Source organism: Protopterus annectens, chromosome 2.part0 (genome assembly GCF_019279795.1).
Source record: "Protopterus annectens isolate FY-2018-M chromosome 2.part0, PAN1.0, whole genome shotgun sequence".
Lineage (NCBI taxonomy): Eukaryota > Metazoa > Chordata > Ceratodontiformes > Protopteridae > Protopterus > Protopterus annectens.
The window spans coordinates 103,779,714-103,789,262 of NC_056728.1; the positions used below are offsets into that span (position 1 = coordinate 103,779,714).

Here is a 9,549-nt window from a genome sequence, read left to right on the forward strand (position 1 = left end):
CAAATCCAGGGTGGGTTTTGCAACAGTAGTCCTGCAAGGCATACTAGCTAGCCCCATCTCTTCTTGACTGCCTCCACCCTCCTTCAGCTTTGGGAATCTACCCAAGTGTGATGACTGCAACAGTGAAACACGAATTGCATACAGTACACTTGTGTACACGTACCATAAATGTAGATGTTCGAGTGTACTCACTCATGCAGTCCTGGTTTCCCTCCCTCCAGCCCTTCTCTCTTCTCTCTATGTCTATTACTCACCCCTTTCAGGGGTATTGGTATTTACTTTTTACTGGTGGTGTTTTCCCCACCATAACTAAGCTCCCCTATTTGGGGGACTCCTGACATTTGGGGCAAGAAAAACTGATGTAATGGATTCGGCTGCCTGTTTTTATACTCCTGACGACCTGACATCAGTCCTGGAGCAACAGCAACTAATGCAAAATTACTAAGTCTCTGGTATTCGGGCCAACTGAGGGCTACCTGCAGGCAGATAATCCAAGTGTAATGACTGCTACAGTGAATACACTCAAACATCTACATTTGTGGTAAGTGTACACAACTGTACTTTCCCCCTTCATGGAAGACCTGGTGGGCTTGTTCTAAATATCACTCAGGGCTTGCTTTTTATTGATGATTTATCAGTATTTCACCAAAGTGTCCTGTCAATGAGATGTTGATTGCACAATGCATGTCTTCGAACACTCAAATACCACAAAAACTACATGAAGCTTTTACTTTGCAGGCAAATGTGCATGCAATTGAAATTTCAGCATCTACCATACAATGTTGCAGTTAATAATTATTGTTGGAAAACTGTATACCTTTAACTATCTCTTGCTGTAGTATCAAAATGCCAAGCAACATAAGAGACTTGGACTTTAGTTTGGTTTAACTTTCTGTTATCTCACATTGTGGTTGTCTTCAACCCATTTGAAATCTGCACTCGGTGTATCAAATTAGATTATTCCTGATGCCTGGGCTGTTGTCAAAAGAGTCTTCCTGTCACAGGTCAGATAAAGCTCTCTGTATATTTGCTTCTAACTTTCTCCCCTGCAAAAGCAGCCTCCAGTTTATCTAAATGGATAAGTGAGCTGGCTTAGAGAAAATTTTCAGCTACATCCAGGGTGTAAGATGCAACTATAGGCAATCAGCACTGTTAGTGTAGATATCAGATACAGTACTCTACAGTTTATGCATCCAGATTACTCATCTGTACCATATTTACAACTAGGGAAGCATCCATTGCAATGCCAGGCACCGTATTTACAAGTAGGACACATTTTTTAAATGCCAAGCAAAGTAACCAGTGGAACAGGCAAGATGTGCATGGAACTGAAATTTCAGCGTCTGCCATACAATGTTGCAGTTAACAATTATTACTGGAACACTGGCATTTGCATACCTTTAATTCTCTCTTGCTGTAGTATCAAAATGCCATCTAACTTTGCTAATTTGTGGTATGATGCAGCCACAGTTTCACATGGTAGGTAAATATTCATGACAACTCCCAGTTAACAACAAAGGCCTTTTCAAGGTGCAGGTGTCTTGATTTTGTGATCTTAATGAGTAATAACTGCATGATACTTTTTAGCTATGCAAGGTGATTGAGATGAATGTCTGGGTGGTGGTTCGTATCATGACTTTGACAGTAATTGCGGTCAGTTAGCCTTAAACAGTGAGGGCAGTGATGTTCTGTTGGCTCAGAAAGTGAAGTAATTCTACATATTTAATTGAGTAACTTGCACTAAGGTTGTACTACAGTATAAATTTAAGGCAATGTGTGGGATGGCATGCTCTGATTTAGGAGATCAGTAGATTAGTTCCTTTATTTCTTTTAACTTTTGGCAGGTACACTGCTGGATCTCTGCAAGGACCTACAATGCAGTACTTGAGAGAAAGCAAACTTTCACTTAGTCCATTTTTACTACATTTACTTCATTTGTTCTCTTGCTTGTAAATTGCATTTGTTTCTACTGCAACTTACCCTCTCTACATTTTGGCCAAACTACTTGTCCATTTGCTGTTCCTGTCCCAGGGCACTTCACTTCTGTATCCATCACAACAATCTTCACAGTGGTGTCAAGTACGTTTTGTTGTAAGATCTAAACTTTAAAGTTTGTGATTCTGCACTGGAGATCTTCAGTCTTTCGCTGCACTGATCAAATCCTCCCTCAGAGACAAAGGTAAATGCTCCAATTGCTTGTACTAATAATGTACCAAGCCCAGCTACATACCCTAATGCATAGGAGCAGTTACCACCCATTTGAATATTTTTTTCTGTGATCCTTACAGAACATTTTTAAGTGTCACACTTTGCAGGATCATGTATGAAAAATGGTCCAGTTGTATAAATGTTCTTACTGTGTGAACTAAAGAATTTGCAAATAATGAAACAAATAAAACGTCATTGTTTCAGAAAGAGGGAAGTCAGGGTAATGCAGTTAATGGAAATAGAAGGAAGAGATGATGTCACTGGTGGAAAGTCACAAAGCGTGGCCCTAGTTTTGTGTGTATTTTTCATTTTAGCTTTTGGTGAGTATTCAAGTAAAGGATAAAACCAGTTAAGTGTTACTTCATCATTTTGTTGTGCAGATGAGATATGCCAGTGAGGATCAGAGAGAGACTGTAGCAGTACAAGATGAAATCTGGTATAAAAATATTAAAGTGAGGCATAGGATATAGCCCTGGGCCTGAACTGTTATGCAAAATTGATATTGAAAATACAGGTTTGTGGGGGTTTTTTTTCTACATTTATCCGTCCCATAGCTGTGAAAGTACTTGTACCTTTGGTGTAGGCCAGCACATATTGTATATGATAAAAGATGAAATTAAGAATTGCTAGCGTTCTTGCTGTAGTGTTATTATGGGGCTGTTTTCCTTGTGTACTGTGTTGTAGCAGTGACAGAAGAAGAAGTTGCCAAAGCGGCAGAGGAAGGAGAAGAGATCACATCCCCTCCAAAAACTGAAGCCAACGATGATGGAATTTATGTCTGCAAGATTGAAGAGGAACCAGTAGAACCTGCTGTTGAAACAGAGGCTGACCCACTGAATTTCAGCATGGAAGAGACAAAGTAAGAATTCAATAAAGGTTTGTTTAGGTAATAAAAAAAAAAATTAGTGCCAGAATCAAAATATGTTTCCTGGAATATTAATTTATTTTACAGTATCTTGAGCGGTGTAAGATAGTGTTAGCAAACATATTGTCTGTTTTGCTAGTAGTATAAATATATCCTTATTAGTAAGAGTACCATCTGTTTGTTTGTTTGTGTCTTTCGGCTTTTCCCGGTTAGGGGTCGCCACAGCGGAACTCCGGTCCGCTAATGATTGGCAGTTGATTTTTACGTACCGGCTTTTGCCAGGCCTGACGCATAACCTTCAGCGAAGGTACGCCCATTCATGCATGTTTCCACGCAGAAGATGTTCTAGCTGAGAATTGGACCGGACAGCGTCTTACTGTGAGGCGACAACGCTACTGCAGCACCACCAAATAAGAGATAAATTGCATTATAAGCCACTATAGAAGTAGTCTTTTGTGATAGTTGAGTTATTTTATTTTGATAGGATGATATTTTGTTAATGTAGCTTTATATCTTTTGGCGAGTAACTTTATTTGCAGCTCACCTTTTCTTGCTTTCAAGAGTAAACTAATAATCTGAGGAAAGTGCGATCCTACTTTACGGGAGTTTGTCAGGGATGCTATAATTCTAAATGTCCAAGTATACATTTGGTTTGCAGGTTTCAGTTTTTGATTTAAGATGGTGAGGGACTCCATTTTGTCAGCAGTAGTTGGTGTAGATCATTGTGTGTATTGTACCTAGTCAGCCACTGTAGCTAGATAGCACGTGCATATAAGTTACTGAGCACGTGCAAGATCAGTGCCATTTTGTATAGTTTGCTTGTAGTCAGAGTGAATGCAGGCATGAATGGAGATGCACATGCGAGTGTGTTTGAAGTAATGAGTCAGTCAGTTAGCTTAAATATATGTTCCAGTTACAGTTCCTGGTGTGTTTATGTACAATAAGCAACTTGAACCCATTACAGTGCCTCAGAGTCTCGTTTGTTACAGAGGACATGAGACAGTTGGTTCTAATATTATTTATTGCTTGTAGACAATTCTGTATAGTTTTGGTGGTGGATGAGCTTTTATTGGTGTTAACAGGGATTAAAAATAATTAACACCCTTCTGACATTAGCCTTAAGCTTGTAAAATAGGTTTTATACAGTAGCTTATGCAGATGGAAATGTACTTTCTTTAGGAGTATTTGCTAATTGTACACCATGTAAAAGGAATGTCAAGGGACTGAGTTGTTACAGTTTTATTCCACAGGCCAAAATAGTTAAGGGTTACTCTATGAAGACGTAATATTAGGTTAATAATATATACTAGGCTAACGACCACCAGCGCCTTATAAGCGTAGCTGGGCAATCCAACACAGTTGTATCCCTCTGTATCATGGGCCTTTATTAGAATAAGGTATGATAGTTAGGAAGTTTCTAAAGGTTATGGGGAGATTATATTAGTTTGGCATTACTTTGTGCTTCTATCACAGACATGGGGCCAAACCGAAGGTGAATTTCTGATTTCCCATCCATTGTTCAAGGTTGTTCTTAAATAGGGTTAGGGATTGGACTGTGCTTCATATGGATGGAGATCCTCTCTAACACACATCTGTCTTGCCAATATGACTTATTTATGTCACAAGCAAAATTTAAGTCCTTGAATTTAGTGGTGCTGATGCTGTTCATTTTGAGGATGTGCAAAAGGTCATCAGGGCTGTATCAAGAAAACCTTGTATGCCAGGCAAAGATCACCTCTCAGTAATTTGTAGAAGATAGAGTATAGAGAAAGGGCTTTAGGGAGATCCATACAGGAAAGTGTGTTTATACCCTGGATTCTGTTAAGAAACCTTTATGGACATTCCAACTTTGGAATATGTCTGGTCAGGTACATGTCAGAAGAGGGCATTATACTGAATGATGCATCTGATAAGGGCTGAATAAAATGGCACTGTGACTTCCTTGGACCTGGATGCTATACCCTTACTTAAAAGTTGGGCGATGTAGAATCATTTTATTATTACCTTGGACACATGTTTGTAAAAGGCCAGATTATTGTCTACATATGTTCCCTGATCCCTGACTAACTGGGTCATCTCTTAGGGGGTGTCTTGTTGATGGTGGAATTAGCCTTGCTGGCAGTTTTCCCAAAAGGCACTATAATACATTTCTTGGCATTGAATTTTAACCCTTGACTTTGGCACCAGTCATTTGTCTGTGTTAGACTGTCTTGTAAGATATTTGTGTTATGGGGGAATCTGTGATAGCTCCAGTTTACAGTCATCAGTGAATTTGGTCAGCCAAAGGCACTTGACATTAGCCTTTACCTCCAAGAAGTAGGGGCCTAATAGGAGTGGTCCCAGCCTGGAGCTCTGAGGTACCCCACTGGTGACTTGTCTCTTATTGGAGGTGGTATCACTAGTGCTGACTTCCTGGTTCCTGTCTGTGAGACAGCTGGCAATCCAACAAGTTATGTAGGAGTTTGTACCCAGTTCGGTGAGTTTGTCAACTACACCTGAGTGGGATATTGTATCGAATGCCTTAGCCAGGTCCAGGTAGGTGGTATGTACTGATGTTCATCGTGTTACCCTGCTGCAGTCATCATACTTGGGTTATCCTGTTGTCAGGCGGTCCCGCAGTCAGCCGGATTTCCAAAATCTTGGTCCGACGTCGGTTGCTGTCGCCTCATCCCTGATGTCAGTGCACCAGGGGTACATATATTGCAACCGACACCATTTTCTTCAGTCTTTCTTGCTGTGCGGTGCTCAAAGCAGAAGCAGTTCGCAAGTGCCGGTCGGCCGACTCCTGAGATTGTCGAATTCGAATTTCAGACCGAAGTCTTCTATAAAGCTAAGTCCCCTGTTGGGGAAACTTTTCTTGCCTCAGACTGATGTCAGAAAAAGTTAACAATTGTATTTCTTGTGGGAAGCAAATACCTCATAAGGATTTTCATTCTTATTGCATACCTTGCCTAGGCCCAGATCACGACGTCACTTCTTGTCGTTTTTGTGCTAGGTTTAATAAGCGTACTATTAAAAGACGATTTGATTTTGCACGTCACTATTGTGGTAGAAAATTTAACTATAACATGCTGTCGGAGCTACCGACTACCAGCGTGCACAAAAAACGCAGGGACAAGGACCGACAGCCCAGGCCTAAGCCCGATTCCGAGGCCTCGGTTGATCCGGTCTCCGGTTCTCCGGTTATCAGTGAGGCTCCGACGCAGCCCCTGACTACCACAGTTCTGGAACCCGAGACCGCTATGGATACTTTGATGGAATGTACTAGCCCGACGCAGCCTTTGACTTCAGGCCCTTCCGACGATTTACCTTCTAAGGACGTCGGTGCTTCTGAAACGCCATCGGTTTCTGAGGGCATTTTCAGACCGACGACTTTCACAGTCAAAACGTTTTCTAAGTCTAAGACTCCTTCCAAAGCTAAAAGGACTACACTTCAGTCTCCTGTTCAAGGCCCTATGCCTAAGAAACAGATGCTCAAAATGGCTGAAGATTTGATTTCTCTTATCAGGGGTTCACAGCCTCCTCCTGACAAAAGGCCTAGACAAGAGGAAGATTCTGCTTCTTCTGAGCAGCTTTCTATTTCTTCGGATTCCTCTGAGGACCAAGACTATTCCTACTCTCCTTATGAAGATTCTGATGCTGAGGACTCTATTTCCTCAGCTTCCCCTCCTGAAGACTACTCTTTTGGGGAAACTTTACACACTATGAGGGAACATTTTCACTGGGAAGGTCAGGATTACTCTGATTCCAAGAAAAGGCTCAGAGAGTTTCTTTTACTCCCCCAACACAGACCTCTAGCCATCCCACCTGTTTTGGACATTGTGGATGATGTCTATTTAGAGTCCAGTTTCAACCCAGACTCTCTTCCTCCTGCTCCGGCTAAGCCTGACAGATACTACAGAGTACCTGATTCCCACAAATTTCTTTACAAGAGCCCAGTAGCTGACCCAGAGACTATCTCCCAGGGTCCCAAGGGGGCTAAGGCCTCCATGGCTAAAAACCCAGTACCTTCTGAGAGGGATTCAAGAGCACTAGACAGGTGGGGGGAAAGGGTTTACACCTCAGCCACATTAGCTATGAGAGCACTAAATTGTCAATTTCATATGCTTAAGTATCAGCAATTTCTAATCTCTCAGTTAAAACAAAAGATAACCTCCCTCCCTCAACAATCTGAATTGAAAGAAGTACAGGATTTGTTGCACGCCACCGAGCAGGTAGGCAAACATACCTTACAATGTGGGTTTGATTCTTTGGAGGCCTCCTGCAGAGCAGCTGTCACTGGAACAGTTATACGTAGGCATGCTTGGTTAAAGGAACAAAGTCTGCCTGATCATGTTAAAGCAAAACTACTAGATGCTGCCTTACAGCAGGATGTTCTTTTTGGAATTAAAGCAGAAGAAGTTTTAAAGAAAATGGAAGATAAGGCGAAATCAATGCAGCAGTCAAAGATTTCCTACAAGTACAACCCCCTCACTTCAGCAGAAACTGGCCAACAAAAAATTGGTCCTTTCCAGCCACTGACAGACCTCAGAGCGGTAAATACAGGCACCCAAGGGGCAGAGGACAACCACAAGCCCAGTATAAACCTCGCCAATGGGGCACTCCAACCCAGAAGGGAGGAGAAGACAGGTCTCAACCCACCAGAAGGCAAACTCAATGACTTGCACCTCAACTGGCCAAACAAAGCTCTTTTGTCAGCCCCCTTGCGGGGAAAACTAGCACTTTTTGCAGACAACTGGCACATGGTCACAAAGGACAAATGGGTCCTAGACATAATTTTATGAGGATAAAGATTCCACTTTCACACCTTGCCAATGAAAAGAGGAATGCCAAACCTGCCACAAAATCAAAGGGCAGAGGCTCAAAAACAAATTTCAGCTCTCATGGCCATGAGAGCCATTCAATGGGTACCGACTCAAGAGCAAGGCCAAGGATTTTACTCAAGGCTCTTTCTAGTACCCAGAAAGGACAATGCTTGGAGACCAATTTTGGACCTTTCAGTTCTAAACACTTACTTACAAGTCCCAAAATTCAAGATGCTAACACTACAGCAGCTACTTCCCATATTGGGCAAGGAAGCATGGCTGGTTATGTTGGACCTCAAGGAGGCATACCTGCATGTCCCTATCAGACAAAGTTGCAGAAGATACCTCAGTTTCATTGCAGGTTCAACCCATTATCAATTCTCTGCACTGCCCTTTGGCTTATCTACTGCGCCCAGAGTTTTCACAAAATGCCTGGCACCAGTAATTGCATACTGCAGACAAAGAGGAATTCAAATATATCCATACCTGGACGACTGCCTCATCCAAGCAGAAAGAAAAGACATTCTCTTACATCATCTGGCTTTTGTGAAGCATCTACTATATTGTCTGGGGTACACAGTAAATGAAAAGAAGTCAAAACTAGTACCCTCACAAAAAATGACATTCCTGGGTGCCAGCTTGGACACAACGGCCCAGAAGGCTTATCTTACACCAGACAAACAACTACAACTGACTCAATATTTCAAGACAATGGCAACAAAGACCCAATTAACTGCAAGAAAAATTCTGCAGGCTTTGGGCTTCATGGCATCTTGCATTCTGATAATACCATTTGCAAAACTGCATATGAGGAAATTACAGTGGTACCTAAAAAGCGTATGGTCTCAACACAGCCACAGCTTGGACACAGTGATATCTCTCATTCCCTGCCTTCCAACAGAAATTTCTATGGTGGGCGCAGGCATGTCACCTCAACAAGGGTCAGCCTTTCACCTTGCCCCCAACCAGGCAAACTATCACAACAGATGCTTCAGACTATGCCTGGGGGGCACACATGGCAGGGCAATGCATTCAAGGCCTATGGACTGCAGAACAAAGAAAACTGCACATAAATCAAAAAGAGATGCTAGCTGTACAGAAAGCTCTGACAGCCTTCAAGGATCTACTACATCCAGAACAACTTGCAATAAAGATGGACAACACCACAGTAATGTGGTACATAAACAAACAAGGGGGCACACATTCCTACCCTCTGTGCAGCCAAGCAATAATCTTATGGAACACAGCTCTGGCCTACCAAGTCCAGTTACAAGCTCAATTCCTGCCAGGACAGAAAAACACATTGGCAGACGACCTAAGCAGAAACATCAAAGATCCCCACGAGTGGAAACTAGACCCACAAATATTTACAATGATAACTCAAAAATGGGGCCTACCAAATATAGACCTGTTTGCCAGTCCTCAAAACTACCAACTGACAAAATTTTGTGCAAGGACATTCCACCATCAAGCTTGGAAAGTGGACACTCTCTCCTTCAGTTGGAAAAACCTGACAGCGTATGCTTTTCCTCCATTACCTCTTCTCACAAAGGTTCTTTTGAAGGTCAAAAAGGAGAAACCTCGACCGATTCTCATAGCCCCAGACTGGCCACGCCAGCACTGGTACCCACTATTGAAGAATATGGCTCACAGCCCGCCGTGGATATTGCC

The 9,549-nt window shown here is 42.3% G+C and overlaps 1 protein-coding gene across 3 annotated transcripts in view; it reads left to right on the top strand.

The window, feature by feature from the left end:
* The window catches only part of CFAP410 (cilia and flagella associated protein 410), a 482,231-nt gene that overhangs the window by 393,367 nt on the left and 79,315 nt on the right, over positions 1-9,549 (top strand). For 2 of the 3 annotated variants that reach the window (XM_044060590.1, XM_044060592.1), the window contains exon 5: positions 2,893-3,067. In XM_044060590.1, coding sequence (XP_043916525.1) covers positions 2,893-3,067 — 175 coding nt within the window. The remainder of the gene's footprint in view (positions 1-2,892; positions 3,068-9,549) is intronic. The other variant, XM_044060591.1, reaches the window with a different exon arrangement.